Source organism: Hippoglossus hippoglossus, chromosome 22 (assembly GCF_009819705.1).
Source record: "Hippoglossus hippoglossus isolate fHipHip1 chromosome 22, fHipHip1.pri, whole genome shotgun sequence".
Lineage (NCBI taxonomy): Eukaryota > Metazoa > Chordata > Actinopteri > Pleuronectiformes > Pleuronectidae > Hippoglossus > Hippoglossus hippoglossus.
Genome location: NC_047172.1, coordinates 8,728,599 through 8,747,904, shown reverse-complemented (window position 1 = coordinate 8,747,904; position 19,306 = coordinate 8,728,599). Strand labels below are relative to the sequence as shown.

The window sequence follows — 19,306 nt, the reverse complement described above, 5'->3', positions numbered from 1 at the left end:
TTTGTCCACATTGAGCTGCTCCACCGTCAGCGCCCCCTGCAGAGCCGTGCGGACGTGAATGAGCCGACAGATCTCTTGTGGAACCTTGAAGCTTTCTCCCATATGTTTGATCACCTCGTGCACTGAAGTCTGCTCCACCAACCTGTGTTTGCACAGAGACATGACTTGGTAACAAATATTTGTTCATAATACGCTCCCAGTGATGTCATTTCTTTTTAGGGTCTCCGTTGTGGTGGAAATTTGGTCAACAAACGAGGTTCTGAGACAAGTTGTCTTTGTAAATTTATTTGTAAAAAGCTTTCTGCAGAAAGGATTGCAAGTGAGATGAAATGTGTTCGTGCTCATATTTAAGTGTCTCTGTGTGGGTTACCTCCTGATCCCAAAACAAACACTTATTGTCTGATGAGGTGTGACTGATAGGCTGCATTCTAAATGTGTTTGAGAGGGAATAGTATCATGTGTGATTAGGGTGTTGGTCAACTGAGTTCTTCAAACAAAGCACAAACACAGTTAATAGTTGATAAGGTGATATCAGGATCAACTTCTGCAAGACATGAATAGACGATGGGCTCACATGCTAGACAAAATTGCAATTTAGGGCTAGTAATCAGCTAGAATGATTCAAAAATGAAGTGATTTGAAATAGGTGATGTCAACAGGTGATTGTTATCATGATTCGGTACAAAAGCAGCATCCAGGAAAGGCCTAGGTCTTTAGGAGCAAAGATGGGCAGAGGATCGCCAGTTTGCCATCAAATGTGTGAGAAAATTATTGAAATGTTTAAAAACAGTGTTCCTCAAAGAAGGATAGGAAGGGATTTGGATATTTCATCCTCTGCGGTGCATAACATCATTAAAAGATTCAAGGAATCTGGAGGAATTTCAGTGCATAAAGAGCAAGGGCTCAAGACTAAGCTGACTAACCGTGCTCTCCGATCCCACAGACGACACTGCATCCAGAACCGTCATTTATCTAAAAGCAATATAACCACATGGGCTCAGGATTACTTTGGCAAACCTTTGACAGGCACTACAATAAGTAGTTACATTCACAAATGCCCGTTAAAACTTTACTGTGCCAAAAGGCAGCCTTATGTTAACCGTGTCCAGAAGCGCCGTTGACTTGTCTGGGCTCGAAGGCATCTGGGATGGACCACAACACAGTGGAAATGTGTATTTTGGTCAGACGAGTCAGTATTTCAGGTCTTTTTTGGAAGAAATGGACGCTGTGTACTTCAGACCAAAGATACAAAGGACCATCCAGACTGTTACCAGCAACAAGTCCAAAAACAAGCGTCTGTCCTGGTATGGGATTGTGTCAGTTCCCTTGTTAAAGGTAACTGTTACCACCTGTCTCAAGGAAATCTAATGACGGATTCTCATCATTTACTGTAATTATAGTCGATGTGATGAGGGACAGTGCAGAAACGACCTGAGCTGGCTGCAATCTATAACTAAATAAAATCAAAATAAACCAATTAGTCCAGACTATCCTTGACACTTGAACTGCGTTCAATTCAGAGTTGTCCTGTCCGTGCAGTCCCGTCCATCAGCCCTGACCCTCAGAGTTCAGCAGTCCCGCTCTCTTCAGCGCCTTGTCCACGTTGGGAACCAGTTTTTCATGGAAGTCCCACAGTCGTTTGTCCACATTGAGCTGCTCCACCGTCAGCGCCCCCTGCAGAGCCGTGCGGACGTGAATGAGCCGACAGATCTCTTGTGGAACCTTGAAGCTTTCTCCCATATGTTTGATCACCTCGTGCACTGAAGTCTGCTCCACCAACCTGTGTTTGCACAGAGACATGACTTGGTAACAAATATTTGTTCATAATACGCTCCCAGTGATGTCATTTCTTTTTAGGGTCTCCGTTGTGGTGGAAATTTGGTCAACAAACGAGGTTCTGAGACAAGTTGTCTTTGTAAATTTATTTGTAAAAGCTTTCTGCAGAAAGGATTGCAAGTGAGATGAAATGTGTTCGTGCTCATATTTAAGTGTCTCTGTGTGGGTTACCTCCTGATCCCAAAACAAACACTTATTGTCTGATGAGGTGTGACTGAATGTCACACCTGTAAATTTCCATTACACCTTTTAGTGGTGCTTCACAAAATTCATGGCAAAAAACAAATGAATAAATATAAAAGGTATTCAAGTGGTATTCAATTCAATTTTAAGACTTTAAAATTCATAGCGAAATCCACCTACCTTGGCTGAACTATCATCTTGTGCGGATGGTATACGTTTTTTCTGGGGTCCTCACTGTAGATGTGCTCCATAATATTAATTCCTGGCAGCCCGTTCCATTGCGGCAGGTGAAACCTCCCACTTGGCTCAAAGTGTTTTTTTCGGTAAAATATAGTTCTTGATGAGGAATACCCCTGTCTACAGAATATGGCACAGCATAGAAGATGGAAAGACAAATATAACCATTAAGAAAAACAAATTGCTCTTATAAATAATATTCTCAAATACACAGTGAAAAATATCCTACATTTGGATGCTGCTCTTGGAGCATGTTCATCATAGACATCAGGTTGTCATGTTGGTAAGGCATTACAATCTCATCGATGTCGTTCAGCAAGACGTAGCGTGAGTGCTCCATGGATCTGTAAATGCACTCATTGAGCGTGGCTAACTGGCCAAAGTAGTGCACGTCCCCTCCGTGCTCTGAGAAGAGCCAGCCTTTAGATGGATTCAGATGTTGGTGGATGGGCCAAGGAACTATCTCCAAGAAGCCGTCCTGGCTGTAGATCTGCAACAGACGCTCGAGATCTGGAGCACAGCTGGTGTTATAGATCACCACTCTGCCCACACCCAGCAACCTGAGGGCAAAAGTGATGCGAAGGTTAAATTGTTAGTTATGTCAGAGAGAAGGTGAGTTTTGTGGCGTTGCTGCTGCACTGACCTGTACATCTCCAGGGCGACCTGAAGCACGTTGTTGTAGTCTCCAAACAGGCTGGAGATGCAGACTGTGAAGTTAAACTGCAACTTTTCCTCCTCATTCTCACTCCTCTTTCTGTTTCTTATGGGGAGCCAGATCTGTTTAAGTGCAATCCCACTCTCTGGCTGAGTCAGAAGAGTGACATGTGTCGCGTTGCAGTTTTCAGGAATCGGACACATGACATCTGTCGTGACGAAGGGAAATCCAAATATTTCTGGATGTTGTAAAATGTTTGCTGGAGTTGTGATCGACAAGAAACCTGCACAGCAGAAGCAACAGTGAAGGGGTTGGATGGAGTCTATCCTGAAGAGGCCAATGATGCGTATATCAAAGCCCTGCACCCTCTGGTCCATGAAGGCCGACACCAGTAGGTGCTTGGTGTCTTTGAGGGGGATGATGGTCTGATCAGAGACATGCAAGGGGCAAGTGCTCTTAGCCCTGCGTGGGTTCGGGATAGAGCTGTTCCTCCTGGGTGAGCTCACAGTGAGGATGAAGATGCTGACGAAGGTAATACTGAAGAGGAGGAAGAGCCTCCATCTTAAGTCTTTTATCTTGTCCATCTAGACACAGAAGAGAGATTCCCAACCTGCGGTAGAATAAGGAACCACAGCAGGAGAAGTTAGATATAAGGAACAAAGCAAACATTATTACCCTCCATTATTCAGTGGCTGTCCAGTTGTTCTGGGGTAAATGTCACAACCAGCATCAGGAGAAGCTTATCAGGAGAGATTCTCCCACCTCAGCTGTGGATCTTTTGCAGCTCCTCCAGAGTTACCATGGGCCTCTTGGTTGCTCCTCTGATTAATTTTCTCCTTGTCCGGCTTGTCGGTTTGGGTGGACGGCCTTGTCTTGGTAGGTTTGCGGTTGTGCCATATTCTTTCCATTTTCTGATGATGGATTTTATGGTGCTCCATGAGATGTTCAAAGCTTGGGATATTTATTTATAACCTAACCTAAATGTTTGAACGTCAGTTGTCTGACTGAACTGCACCTCAGTCAGACAACTCACATAAAATGTTTTATGGTCATTATCATCTCGTTACTGGTTGGCCTGGTTCCACAAATTTTCTTATACACGAATGGAGAAAATGAATGCAAAAATGTACTTGTGGAACCTGAGCTGTTGTAAAAGTTCTATGAGCACTTTCAAACTGCAGGGGAGCAAGAGTTAGAAATCTAAAATTGGGAGTCTTTCCTTTTAGAAAATACCCAAACGCAGTTTCAGTGCCACAGTGATTTTTGCTTGTTCCTGATACAGTAAGAGCTACAGCGTCGGCTGTTGAGATGAGGTGTCCGTTCAAGTCTGGTTGTAAACACATTATGTCCTTTGTAACATTGTAGCTTATATTTCCCCTGATCTCTGCAAACTGTGTACACCAACCACATCTTTATAAACAAATCAAAAACCTGTTCCCTTTCTGTCCGTTGTTCTTGTTCTTGTACATTCTGATGCCAGTCATTACTAGGGCTCTTCAGACGTCCAAGTGACCAGATGGTGGCGCTGTAATTAAGGGCCCCAAGATTAAAATTTGAAAGTCAAATTGACTTGATTGAATTTGTCACAGGTAGATATCATCGTTTCATGAGTAGGAATAGGCCGACAAAAGCACTTTGAGACTGATCCATAGGGGGCACCACAAATACCCCCCAAAAATGTTATCTTTTTTTTCTTCTTTAATATAACAATAATATATATATATATATATATGTAAAATGTTTGCTGGAGTTGTGATCGACAAGAAACCTGCACAGCAGAAGCGACAGTGAAGGGGTTGGATGGAGTCTATCCTGAAGAGGCCAATGATGCGTATATCAAAGCCCTGCACCCTCTGGTCCATGAAGGCCGACACCAGTAGGTGCTTGGTGTCTTTGAGGGGGGTGATGGTCTGATCAGAGACATGAAAGGGACACGTTCTGCTCAGCCCGTAGGGTCCTGGATTTGACCTAAACGTCACAGGCGTTTTCACACTGATGATGCAGAGGAAGATGAAGGTACAAATGATGAGGAGGAAAAACTTCCATCTGAAATATTTTACCTTGTCCATTCGAACCTGTGGTGGGATTAGAAACCAGAGTTAGAGACTTTAACTCTGACCAAACTGCAAAGAATTCTCCTGAAGAGGTGTGAATTATAAACCCAATATTGGTTTCTGTAAAAGTGAATAAAGGCAAAAAATATTGAATCAAAAGTCCAATAAGAATAGTAGTCAACCTGCAGGCATCTCAGCCACCCCATAACCATGTGGATTGTCTCCTTCCTGAAACTGTTGTTCTCAACTGGCTCCTCTGGATCTGAGCACTTGTCACTGACATGTTGATGTATTGATTGCTGCTATGAGTTATGTTTTTAAATATTCTATTTACATGAATGGGATAGATTGTAAAGTGAATTTCCCTTTTGGGATTAATTACGTTTTCTGAATCCGAACAAACCAATCGACAAACAAACGGACAGGTGTAAAAACTCCACCTGCTTGGCGAAGATGATAAATGTTTCCCAACACGTTTTCCATATCAGCTTAATGTCTCTGCACACCTACAGTCCATGCACAAAAGTACTTTCTGATTAGACCACTCCTCAGGACTATGTGGGTGTGTCCACTAGTCGACCTGCTATCGTTCATTTGACTTTTATATTCGTATCTTGTTGGTTTAGTAAAATCATAGATTTAAAAAGAGCATTAAAATCAGAGGACCTGAAACAGGATGTAGTAGATTAAAACCAGTGGAACATAAAGAGCTGACGTGAAGTTAGACGCTAAAAACGTCTATTTTAAGCAAAGTCGAATAAATTCAAAAGTATTTGATATATACTGTCAAATCATTAATCGTAACACATGTTATCTCATAAAGAAGGAAAGACCTTGAGAAGAATTTAATGAATAAGTCCTGTAAATACAGAGGAGCAGATTTTCCCATATAATCATTTTAAAAAGAAACAAATCGGAGACCTTTTTCCCTCCAGTGAATATATTATACATCCTCAAGAAATCATGTGACTTACCGAAAGCTGAGGTGATTCTGAGAGAAGTGGAAAGAGATGCACAGTCAAATGCAGCCTCTGTATGTTTTTTTAAACCTGTGCTTTTCTTCAGTATGGGGGGGGCGTCACTGGTTTTATCTCCAGGGCGGAGCAAAGTGCACACATCTCACAATGAAACAGGAAGCAGGAGGTGAATGTATCCTCATTTTTATGTAGATTTTAGGCGGGATTGAAATGCTGTCTCTAAATATATGCTACATATTAGGTACTCAAAATGTAGTACATAGTAAAACATAGTATGCACGATAGGATGAGAGTAGTGCAAACCGCAATAGTGCAAAAATACTTCCTAAAAAATCATACAATGTAGTAAATAGCAGTTAAAGAAATAACAGTACACTTTAAACACTAATACCTTGTCTCAACAAAGAAAATGAACGCAACAGTTTGCGTTGATCTTTTTTGAGTCACTGTAACTTATTAAGAAATTACCTTCAAACAACAACCAACATTGAGTTAGGTCAATTAGCTTTTCCTCTGCAATGAAAGGTATTTTTAATTTCTACTTACTTAAGAATTGTTATAAAACACAAATGTTTAAGTTGAATACTGCTTCAAATTAAGTTGTTCCAACTACTTTTTCCACATTATTGAAAGGATTTTTTAAGTCTTTTTTTCTTAATTTTAGTAATTATGAACAGAAGTTTTTAAGTTGACAAACATTTAAAAATTGTATTGCTCCAATTAGATTTTCTTCAGTAGTTTTTAGCTTTTTAATGCACCTTTGACCAACAATAAACCTGGTCGGTGTTATATTAAAGGGACATATATCAAGAAAGTAATATGTGCCTACAGAGGCAGGTGCACAACACGCACAATCACGCAAGGCTCTCTGGTAAAAGTACGTTTTAAGAAGGGACTTAAAAGATGACACTGGCTGTATCCAAATTCAGGGGCAGCATCCTTCAGAGGCTGCATTTAAAGGCCAATGGCGCCAAATGCTCCTTCAAATGCTGCTGGCAAATGCGTCATTTCTAAGCAACAGAGGATCCAAGCGGGTGGATTCTCTCTGGGGCCGATGCAATGCAGTGAAAAGCAGCTGGCAGATATGAAATCCTCTGTATCCTTATTTCGGCAAGTCTTCATGAACCAAGTCTGCTGAAGGATGCGGGCCTGAATTGAGACACAGCTACTGACTTTGACAGCCTAATTTCCTCTAGCAAGTCGCTCCAGAGCTTCGGGGCCCTTGTCCCCTTTTAGTTTCCAACCTGCTCTCTACAATAGTGAGTAGACATTGGCCCTCAGCCCATTAAAAATGTGAAAGCTCAGTGTCGTTCCTTCCTTTTTCAAATGTTTTTTATATGTCCTGGTGGTGAGAATGTGCATTCACTCAGCCTGTTTATCCAATCTGTCGACCCTCCACCTCGGAGCTCAGCAGCCCGGCTCTCCTCAGCATCTTCATCACGCTGGTCAATAGATCATCTGAGAAGTCCCACAGTCGGGTGTCTACATGGAGTAGCTCCAGCTGTGATTTTGTGTATATCATTCGGCAGTTGATGATCCGACAGACTTCCATCGGAACCTTGAAGGTTTCGTTGAATTGCTTGAGCACTTCGTGTACCGAGGTCTGCTCCACCGCCCTGTGATCCACACACAGTCAATTAGACATTCAGTAAGGTGTTTATGCTTGTTATCATTAATACATTTCAACAGTTTCTTTTAAAATATCTGTAGCTTTTTGTGCCACATTCATCCACATTATTATACATGAGCTTTGAGGACATGGAAATATCGTTTCTCCTGCAATTTCTCAAAAGCTGCTTTCAGACATGTACTGAACTAAAGACACATTCCTGTTTTTTCCGGAAAATGTTCAGAACTTTTCTTGCCAACCCCCTGTTAAAATGTGGGAAGATGTTAGAGTGAGCCCACGTGAGAATACGGCAGGAAACATCGGAACAATTCATAGCGAGTGAGTTAATGCATTGATGACGTTGATGATGCTGATAACACACAGCAGACGCAAAACTGAAAAATACGAAAAGAATTAAAATATCTCAGGATGAAAGAGAGATGTCATACACATAGGAGACGCTGACAAAGATGTTCACTTAGTAAGACAATGAGATTCGGGAGTTTTTGGCGATAACGTTGCTTTCTGCATCAAAATGTATACGTTATGTCCTGCCTTCTTTTATTCTCTACCCAGACTCCACCCCTCGCCTGGATGTTCTGTACATTGTCCTGTTGTGAACGTGTCTGACCCGGACAAACTCCTGCTGCATTCTTCATATGTGAAAGAGGAGATCATGTCTAAAAAACAGCTCAGCATTCTGACAAGTTCTCCTACCTTGGCTTAACTATCAACTTGTTGGGTAGGTATTTGGTTCTGTCAGGCTCCTCCCTGTAGATGTGCTCCATAATATTAAAGCCTGGCACCCCTCTCCATTGAGGCAGTGGACCTGGTTTGTCTCCCTCAAAGGGTTTCTTGGGAAAGAAATGGTTCTCTATGATGAACACTCCAGCCTGCAGAACATAGGTTCAGGTTTGACAGATGTGGCATGAAATAAAAGAATTCGAAAACAAATGTGTAAATGTTGAGTTATTCCTAAATACAGAGGAAAAATATCCTACATTTGGATGCTGCTCTTGGAGCATGTTCATCATAGACATCAGGTTGTCATGTTGGTAAGGCATTATAATCTCATCGATGTCGTTCAGCAAGACGTAGCGTGAGCGCTCCATGGATCTGTAAATGCACTCATTGAGCGTGGCTAACTGGCCAAAGTAGTGCACGTCCCCTCCGTGCTCTGAGAAGAGCCAGCCTTTAGATGGATTCAGATGTTGGTGGATGGGCCAAGGAACTATCTCCAGGAAGCCGTCCTGGCTGTAGATCTGCAACAGACGCTCGAGCTCTGGGCCACAGCTGGTGTTATAGATCACCACTCTGCCCACACCCAGCAACCTGAGGGCAAAAGTGATGCAAAGGTTCAAATAAATGGAGCCACGCCTACTGCAATAAATGTTTGAACATGAGTGACCTGAACTGAACCTGAACTGCACCTCAGTCAGACAACTCACATAAAATGTTTTATGGTCATTATCATCTCGTTACTGGTTGGCCTGGTTCCACAAATTTTCTGATACGCGAATGGAGAAAATGAATGCAAAAATGTACTTGTGGAACCTGAGCTGTTGTAAAAGTTCTATGAGCACTTTCAAACTTCAGGGGAGCAAGAGTTAGAAATCTAAAATTGGGAGTCTTTCCTTTTAGAAAATACCCTAACGCAGTTTCAGTGCCACAGTGATTTTTGCTTGTTCCTGATACAGTAAGAGCTACAGCGTCGGCTGTTGAGATGAGGTGTCCGTTCAAGTCTGGTTGTAAACACATTATGTCCTTTGTAACATTGTAGCTTATATTTCCCCTGATCTCTGCAAACTGTGTACACCAACCACATCTTTATAAACAAATCAAAAACCTGTTCCCTTTCTGTCCGTTGTTCTTGTTCTTGTACATTCTGATGCCAGTCATTACTAGGGCTCAAGATTACTAGGGCTCTTCAGACGTCCAAGTGACCAGATGGTGGCGCTGTAATTAAGGGCCCCAAGATTAAAATTTGAAAGTCAAATTGACTTGGTTGAATTTGTCACAGGTAGATATCATCGTTTCATGAGTAGGAATAGGCCGACAAAAGCACTTTGAGCCTGATCCATAGGGGGCACCACAAATACCCCCCAAAAATGTTATCTTTTTTTTCTTCTTTAATATAACAATAATATATATATATATATATATATATATATATATATGTAAAATGTTTGCTGGAGTTGTGATCGACAAGAAACCTGCACAGCAGAAGCGACAGTGAAGGGGTTGGATGGAGTCTATCCTGAAGAGGCCAATGATGCGTATATCAAAGCCCTGCACCCTCTGGTCCATGAAGGCCGACACCAGTAGGTGCTTGGTGTCTTTGAGGGGGGTGATGGTCTGATCAAAGACATGAAAGGGACACGTTCTGCTCAGCCCGTAGGGTCCTGGATTTGACCTAAACGTCACAGGCGTTTTCACACTGATGATGCAGAGGAAGATGAAGGTACAAATGATGAGGAGGAAAAACTTCCATCTGAAATATTTTACCTTGTCCATTCGAACCTGTGGTGGGATTAGAAACCACAGTTAGAGACTTTAACTCTGACCAAACTGCAAAGAATTCTCCTGAAGAGGTGTGAATTATAAACCCAATATTGGTTTCTGTAAAAGTTAATAAAAGAAAAAAACATTGAATCAAATGTCCAATAAGAATAGTAGTCAACCTGCAGGCATCTCAGCCACCCCATAGCCATGTGGATTGTCTCCTTCCTGAAACTGTTGTTCTCAACTGGCTCCTCTGGATCTGAGCACTTGTCACTGACATGTTGATGTGTTGATTGCTGCTATGAGTTATGTTTTTAAATATTCTATTTACATGAATGGGATAGATTGTAAAGTGAATTTCCCTTTTGGGATTAATTACGTTTTCTGAATCCGAACAAACCAATCGACAAACAAACGGACAGGTGTAAAAACTCCACCTGCTTGGCGAAGATGATAAATGTTTCCCAACACGTTTTCCATATCAGCTTAATGTCTCTGCACACCTACAGTCCATGCACAAAAGTACTTTCTGATTAGACCGCTCCTCAGGACTATGTGGGTGTGTCCACTAGTCGACCTGCTATCGTTCATTTGACTTTTATATTCGTATCTTGTTGGTTTAGTAAAATCATAGATTTAAAAAGAGCATTAAAATCTGTTCTACTGCTGCAATAAATGTTTGAACGTCAGTTGTCTGACTGAACTGCACCTCAGTCAGACAACTCACATAAAATGTTTTATGGTCATTATCATCTCGTTACTGGTTGGCCTGGTTCCACAAATTTTCTGATACGCGAATGGAGAAAATGAATGCAAAAATGTACTTGTGGAACCTGAGCTGTTGTAAAAGTTCTATGAGCACTTTCAAACTTCAGGGGAGCAAGAGTTAGAAATCTAAAATTGGGAGTCTTTCCTTTTAGAAAATACCCAAACGCAGTTTCAGTGCCACAGTGATTTTTGCTTGTTCCTGATACAGTAAGAGCTACAGCGTCGGCTGTTGAGATGAGGTGTCCGTTCAAGTCTGGTTGTAAACACATTATGTCCTTTGTAACATTGTAGCTTATATTTCCCCTGATCTCTGCAAACTGTGTACACCAACCACATCTTTATAAACAAATCAAAAACCTGTTCCCTTTCTGTCCGTTGTTCTTGTTCTTGTACATTCTGATGCCAGTCATTACTAGGGCTCTTCAGACGTCCAAGTGACCAGATGGTGGCGCTGTAATTAAGGGCCCCAAGATTAAAATTTGAAAGTCAAATTGACTTGATTGAATTTGTCACAGGTAGATATCATCGTTTCATGAGTAGGAATAGGCCGACAAAAGCACTTTGAGCCTGATCCATAGGGGGCACCACAAATACCCCCCAAAAATTGTATCTTTTTTTTCTTCTTTAATATAACAATAATATATATATATATATATATATATATTACAACAGTAAAAACTGTAGAAAATTTTGAAGTTGAAGAGTTTGGAATCACATGTGGAAAATTATATTTGAAATCCCACAATAGGGGGTGCCACCAGTTTCAAATATGTTCGTGAGTCTGGTACAAATTGTCCCATAATTAAATGAATGAATTGAACTAAAGCTGTGTCAGAAATCACCCACTAATTACTATGTAGTCCACTGTATAGTGTGTGTTCGCCATTTTGTAGAGCTGTCCAAATGTTTAGTGAAATTTTCCGACGCTGTTGTTGTTGTGAGTCATAATCCTGCGACAATGACATCATTACCGGTGCAGGTAAAATGCACTGAGTAGTGTCTGAAATCGTTTTTTTCTTTTGCTGATGGGCTCACTAATTAGTCTGGAAGACCCTAGTAAAGTAGGAGTTAGTGAATGATTTCAGACACAGCGTTAGTTTTGAAAGGTTACCTTCAAATTGGGGAGGCCTCATAAGTCTGGCCTTAAACTGCAGTATAGCGTATCTGGTTTTATTTTAAAACTGGGTTTTGTTTTTTAAAAATGGGTGTCTTTGTCTTTGTGGCCTTGCTTAAGTTCAAATGTTTGAAGATGTTCGATTGCAGCGAAACAAATCAGTCAGTAATGGTGGAAACAATGATACTGGATGGATGTTGTGTCGCTTGGAGCTTTATGTTTGTCTGATTGAGTTGCTTCCTTCTGTTGAGCCCAGGAGGATTTGATCTGAAATCTCTGCCTGCAGCTACATTAAAGCATACTGACAGGATGCCAAATGTGAGTGCATGAGTTGTATTCGCCGCGGTGACATTTGACACCACCTACCGCTCCCTCTCGACGAGAATAACTGGATGAAATCCAAAATCCCTGAAACAAACTGCAGTATTTTTTTGTGACAGTGTCAGGTGTTGTTTATTTCTGACCGAGTTTTGTGGCGTTGCTGCTGCACTGACCTGTACATCTCCAGGGTCTGGGCGAACTGAAGCACGTTGTTGTAGTCTGCAAACAAGCTGGAGATGCAGACTGTGAAGTTAAACTGCAACTCTTCCTCCTCGTCCATGTTGGTCTTTCTGTTTCTTATCGGAAGCCAAATCTGTTTAGGTGCAATCCCACTCTCTGGCTGAGTCAGAAGAGTGACATGTGTCGCGTTGCAGTTTTCAGGAATCGGACACATGACATCTGTCGTGACGAAGGGAAATCCAAATATTTCTGGATGTTGTAAAATGTTTGCTGGAGTTGTGATCGACAAGAAACCTGCACAGCAGAAGCGACAGTGAAGGGGTTGGATGGAGTCTATCCTGAAGAGGCCAATGATGCGTATATCAAAGCCCTGCACCCTCTGGTCCATGAAGGCCGACACCAGTAGGTGCTTGGTGTCTTTGAGGGGGGTGATGGTCTGATCAGAGACATGAAAGGGACACGTTCTGCTCAGCCCGTAGGGTCCTGGATTTGACCTAAACGTCACAGGCGTTTTCACACTGATGATGCAGAGGAAGATGAAGGTACAAATGATGAGGAGGAAAAACTTCCATCTGAAATATTTTACCTTGTCCATTCGAACCTGTGGTGGGATTAGAAACCACAGTTAGAGACTTTAACTCTGACCAAACTGCAAAGAATTCTCCTGAAGAGGTGTGAATTATAAACCCAATATTGGTTTCTGTAAAAGTGAATAAAGGCAAAAAATATTGAATCAAATGTCCAATAAGAATAGTAGTCAACCTGCAGGCATCTCAGCCACCCCATAACCATGTGGATTGTCTCCTTCCTGAAACTGTTGTTCTCAACTGGCTCCTCTGGATCTGAGCACTTGTCACTGACATGTTGATGTGTTGATTGCTGCTATGAGTTATGTTTTTAAATATTCTATTTACATGAATGGGATAGATTGTAAAGTGAATTTCCCTTCCGCCTGTGTGAGTATAGAGGCTTTAAAAGATCACGAGTTAGTTTTGGCTGCATTCAAGTGCTACTGTGTGTTACTGCAGCCAAAATGTCATACAAAAGTAAAAGAGGACTTTCAGAATGTTTAGCTTGTTGTAAGTAAAAAGAGCATTAAAATCAGAGGACCTGAAACAGGATGTAGTAGATTCAAACCAGTGGAACATAAAGAGCTGACGTGAAGTTAGACGCTAAAAACGTCTATTTTAAGCAAAGTCGAATAAATTCAAAAGTATTTGATATATACTGTCAAATCATTAATCGTAACACATGTTATCTCATAAAGAAGGAAAGACCTTGAGAAGAATTTAATGAATAAGTCCTGTAAATACAGAGGAGCAGATTTTCCCATATAATCATTTTAAAAAGAAACAAATCGGACACCTTTTTCCCTCCAGTGAATATATTATACATCCTCAAGAAATCATGTGACTTACCGAAAGCTGAGGTGATTCTGAGAGAAGTGGAAAGAGATGCACAGTCAAATGCAGCCTCTGTATGTTTTTTTAAACCTGTGCTTTTCTTCAGTATGGGGGGGGCGTCACTGGTTTTATCTCCAGGGCGGAGCAAAGTGCACACATCTCACAATGAAACAGGAAGCAGGAGGTGAATGTATTCTCATTTTTATGTAGATTTTAGGCGGGATTGAAATGCTGTCTCTAAATATATGCTACATATTAGGTACTCAAAATGTAGTACATAGGAAAACATAGTATGCACGATAGGATGAGAGTAGTGCAAACCGCAATAGTGCAAAAATACTTCCTAAAAAATCATACAATGTAGTAAATAGCAGTTAAATAAATAACAGTGCACTTTAAACACTAATACCTTGTCTCAACAAAGAAAATGAACACAACAGTTTGCGTTGATCTTTTTTGAGTCACTGTAACTTATTAAGAAATTACCTTCAAACAACAACCAACATTGAGTTAGGTCAATTAGCTTTTCCTCTGCAATGAAAGGTATTTTTAATTTCTACTTACTTAAGAATTGTTATAAAACACAAATGTTTAAGTTGAATACTGCTTCAAATTAAGTTGTTCCAACTACTTTTTCCACATTATTGAAAGGATTTTTTAAGTCTTTTTTTCTTAATTTTAGTAATTATGAACAGAAGTTTTTAAGTTGACAAACATTTAAAAATTGTATTGCTCCAATTAGATTTTCTTCAGTAGTTTTTAGCTTTTTAATGCACCTTTGACCAACAATAAACCTGGTCGGTGTTATATTAAAGGGACATATATCAAGAAAGTAATATGTGCCTACAGAGGCAGGTGCACAACACGCACAATCACGCAAGGCTCTCTGGTAAAAGTACGTTTTAAGAAGGGACTTAAAAGATGACACTGGCTGTATCCAAATTCAGGGGCAGCATCCTTCAGAGGCTGCATTTAAAGGCCAATGGCGCCAAATGCTCCTTCAAATGCTGCTGGCAAATGCGTCATTTCTAAGCAACAGAGGATCCAAGCGGGTGGATTCTCTCTGGGGCCGATGCAATGCAGTGAAAAGCAGCTGGCAGATATGAAATCCTCTGTATCCTTATTTCGGCAAGTCTTCATGAATCAAGTCTGCTGAAGGATGCAGGCCTGAATTGAGACACAGCTACTGACTTTGACAGCCTAATTTCCTCTAGCAAGTCGCTCCAGAGCTTCGGGGCCCTTGTCCCCTTTTAGTTTCCAACCTGCTCTCTACAATAGTGAGTAGACATCGGCCCTCAGCCCATTAAAAATGCGAAAGCTCAGTGTCGTTCCTTCCTTTTTCAAACGTTTTTTATATGTCCTGCTGGTGAGAATGTGCATTCACTCAGCCTGTTTATCCAATCTGTCGACCCTCTACCTCGGAGCTCAGCAGCCCGGCTCTCCTCAGCATCTTCATCACGCTGGTCAATAGATCATCTGAGAAGTCCCACAGTCGGGTGTCTACATGGAGTAGCTCCAGCTGTGATTTTGTGTATATCATTCGGCAGTTGATGATCCGACAGACTTCCATCGGAACCTTGAAGGTTTCGTTGAATTGCTTGAGCACTTCGTGTACCGAGGTCTGCTCCACCGCCCTGTGATCCACACACAGTCAATTAGACATTCAGTAAGGTGTTTATGCTCGTTATCATTAATACATTTCAACAGTTTCTTTTAAAATATCTGTAGCTTTTTGTGCCACATTCATCCACATTATTATACATGAGCTTTGAGGACATGGAAATATCGTTTCTCCTGCAATTTCTCAAAAGCTGCTTTCAGACATGTACTGAACTAAAGACACATTCCTGTTTTTTCCGGAAAATGTTCAGAACTTTTCTTGCCAACCCCTGTTAAAATGTGGGAAGATGTAAGAGTGAGCCCACGTGAGAATATGGCAGGAAACATCGGGACAATTCATAGCGAGTGAGTTAATGCATTGATGACGTTGATCATGCTGATAACACACAGCAGACGCAAAACTGAAAAATACGAAAAGAATTAAAATATCTCAGGATGAAAGAGAGATGTCATACACATAGGAGACGCTGACAAAGATGTTCACTTAGTAAGACAATGAGATTCGGGAGTTTTTGGCGATAACGTTGCTTTCTGCATCAAAATGTATACGTTATGTCCTGCCTTCTTTTATTCTCTACCCAGACTCCACCCCTCGCCTGGATGTTCTGTACATTGTCCTGTTGTGAACGTGTCTGACCCGGACAAACTCCTGCTGCATTCTTCATATGTGAAAGAGGAGATCATGTCTAAAAAACAGCTCAGCATTCTGACAAGTTCTCCTACCTTGGCTTAACTATCAACTTGTTGGGTAGGTATTTGGTTCTGTCAGGCTCCTCCCTGTAGATGTGCTCCATAATATTAAAGCCTGGCACCCCTCTCCATTGAGGCAGTGGACCTGGTTTGTCTCCCTCAAAGGGTTTCTTGGGAAAGAAATGGTTCTCTATGATGAACACTCCAGCCTGCAGAACATAGGTTCAGGTTTGACAGATGTGGCATGAAATAAAAGAATTCGAAAACAAATGTGTAAATGTTGAGTTATTCCTAAATACAGAGGAAAAATATCCTACATTTGGATGCTGCTCTTGGAGCATGTTCATCATAGACATCAGGTTGTCATGTTGGTAAGGCATTATAATCTCATCGATGTCGTTCAGCAAGATGTAGCGTGAGCGCTCCATGGATCTGTAAATGCACTCATTGAGCGTGGCTAACTGGCCAAAGTAGTGCACGTCCCCTCCGTGCTCTGAGAAGAGCCAGCCTTTAGATGGATTCAGATGTTGGTGGATGGGCCAAGGAACTATCTCCAGGAAGCCGTCCTGGCTGTAGATCTGCAACAGACGCTCGAGCTCTGGGCCACAGCTGGTGTTATAGATCACCACTCTGCCCACACCCAGCAACCTGAGGGCAAAAGTGATGCAAAGGTTCAAATAAATGGAGCGACGCCTGCGAGCTAGTTCAGGCAGCCAACTCGAGCTGCGCTGCTCCAATCTTGTGACATACATCATGTAACTTACCTCACTCTCCACAACCATCAATAATACACACCCACCTTATCAGGTGGTCTATTTAAGCAGAGAGAAATTTTCCATCATCCCTTTTGCTCGCACTGCTGCTGCAGTATTGCTACTAGTTGCTTCAGCCCCTCCACCACCCCAGCATCCACCTGTAGGCTCCAACGGGGGGTTACAAGTATTTGCTCATCACTCCCATCATTCCTGTGTAATCATATTGTAATAGTGATTAAGTTGGAGCCTAGACGCTAAACCTGTTCTACTGCTGCAATAAATGTTTGAACGTCAGTTGTCTGACTGAACTGCACCTCAGTCAGACAACTCACATAAAATGTTTTATGGTCATTATCATCTCGTTACTGGTTGGCCTGGTTCCACAAATTTTCTTATACACGAATGGAGAAAATGAATGCAAAAATGTACTTGTGGAACCTGAGCTGTTGTAAAAGTTCTATGAGCACTTTCAAACTTCAGGGGAGCAAGAGTTAGAAATCTAAAATTGGGAGTCTTTCCTTTTAGAAAATACCCAAACGCAGTTTCAGTGCCACAGTGATTTTTGCTTGTTCCTGATACAGTAAGAGCTACAGCGTCGGCTGTTGAGATGAGGTGTCCGTTCAAGTCTGGTTGTAAACACATTATGTCCTTTGTAACATTGTAGCTTATATTTCCCCTGATCTCTGCAAACTGTGTACACCAACCACATCTTTATAAACAAATCAAAAACCTGTTCCCTTTCTGTCCGTTGTTCTTGTTCTTGTACATTCTGATGCCAGTCATTACTAGGGCTCAAGATTACTAGGGCTCTTCAGACGTCCAAGTGACCAGATGGTGGCGCTGTAATTAAGGGCCCCAAGATTAAAATTTGAAAGTCAAATTGACTTGATTGAATTTGTCACAGGTAGATATCATCGTTTCATGAGTAGGAATAGGCCGACAAAAGCACTTTGAGACTGATCCATAGGGGGCACCACAAATACCCCCCAAAAATGTTATCTTTTTTTTCTTCTTTAATATAACAATAATATATATATATATATATATGTAAAATGTTTGCTGGAGTTGTGATCGACAAGAAACCTGCACAGCAGAAGCGACAGTGAAGGGGTTGGATGGAGTCTATCCTGAAGAGGCCAATGATGCGTATATCAAAGCCCTGCACCCTCTGGTCCATGAAGGCCGACACCAGTAGGTGCTTGGTGTCTTTGAGGGGGGTGATGGTCTGATCAAAGACATGAAAGGGACACGTTCTGCTCAGCCCGTAGGGTCCTGGATTTGACCTAAACGTCACAGGCGTTTTCACACTGATGATGCAGAGGAAGATGAAGGTACAAATGATGAGGAGGAAAAACTTCCATCTGAAATATTTTACCTTGTCCATTCGAACCTGTGGTGGGATTAGAAACCACAGTTAGAGACTTTAACTCTGACCAAACTGCAAAGAATTCTACTGAAGAGGTGTGAATTATAAACCCAATATTGGTTTCTGTAAAAGTGAATAAAGGCAAAAAATATTGAATCAAAAGTCCAATAAGAATAGTAGTCAACCTGCAGGCATCTCAGCCACCCCATAACCATGTGGATTGTCTCCTTCCTGAAACTGTTGTTCTCAACTGGCTCCTCTGGATCTGAGCACTTGTCACTGACATGTTGATGTATTGATTGCTGCTATGAGTTATGTTTTTAAATATTCTATTTACATGAATGGGATAGATTGTAAAGTGAATTTCCCTTTTGGGATTAATTACGTTTTCTGAATCCGAACAAACCAATCGACAAACAAACGGACAGGTGTAAAAACTCCACCTGCTTGGCGAAGATGATAAATGTTTCCCAACACGTTTTCCATATCAGCTTAATGTCTCTGCACACCTACAGTCCATGCACAAAAGTACTTTCTGATTAGACCACTCCTCAGGACTATGTGGGTGTGTCCACTAGTCGACCTGCTATCGTTCATTTGACTTTTATATTCGTATCTTGTTGGTTTAGTAAAATCATAGATTTAAAAAGAGCATTAAAATCAGAGGACCTGAAACAGGATGTAGTAGATTAAAACCAGTGGAACATAAAGAGCTGACGTGAAGTTAGACGCTAAAAACGTCTATTTTAAGCAAAGTCGAATAAATTCAAAAGTATTTGATATATACTGTCAAATCATTAATCATAACACATGTTATCTCATAAAGAAGGAAAGACCTTGAGAAGAATTTAATGAATAAGTCCTGTAAATACAGAGGAGCAGATTTTCCCATATAATCATTTTAAAAAGAAACAAATCGGAGACCTTTTTCCCTCCAGTGAATATATTATACATCCTCAAGAAATCATGTGACTTACCGAAAGCTGAGGTGATTCTGAGAGAAGTGGAAAGAGATGCACAGTCAAATGCAGCCTCT

At 41.3% G+C, this 19,306-nt stretch overlaps 2 protein-coding genes across 2 annotated transcripts in view; both read right to left on the bottom strand.

Annotated features, from left to right (window-relative positions):
• Window positions 1-3,553, bottom strand: part of LOC117756026 — a 33,507-nt gene extending 29,954 nt beyond the window's left edge. Inside the window, exon 1 of the mRNA XM_034576303.1 lies at window positions 3,081-3,553. Within this exon, the coding sequence (XP_034432194.1) occupies window positions 3,081-3,495 (415 nt within the window). The 5' untranslated portion in view covers window positions 3,496-3,553. The remainder of the gene's footprint in view (window positions 1-3,080) is intronic.
• A 3,681-nt stretch (window positions 3,554-7,234) lies between these two features.
• LOC117756456 lies at window positions 7,235-19,306 on the bottom strand. The gene is made up of 6 exons (XM_034576983.1): window positions 19,248-19,306; window positions 17,988-18,294; window positions 12,430-12,730; window positions 8,553-8,883; window positions 8,269-8,444; window positions 7,235-7,558 (listed from the first exon to the last, which is right to left on the bottom strand). The coding sequence occupies exons 2-6, from the start codon at window positions 18,286-18,288 to the stop codon at window positions 7,318-7,320; spliced, it is 1,350 nt and encodes a 449-aa protein (XP_034432874.1). The 5' UTR covers window positions 18,289-18,294; window positions 19,248-19,306; the 3' UTR covers window positions 7,235-7,317.

Bases quoted from the DNA above. Each gene is read 5' to 3' on its own strand.
- LOC117756456 (XM_034576983.1), bottom strand. From the start codon at position 18,288: ATGGACAAGGTAAAATATTTCAGATGGAAGTTTTTCCTCCTCATCATT. The intron at 8,884-12,429 runs GTCAGTGCAGCA...TTTTGCCCTCAG, and splicing joins CAGACCCTGGAGATGTACAG to GTTGCTGGGTGTGGGCAGAG. The intron at 7,559-8,268 runs GTAGGAGAACTT...TGTGGATCACAG, and splicing joins AAGTTGATAGTTAAGCCAAG to GGCGGTGGAGCAGACCTCGG.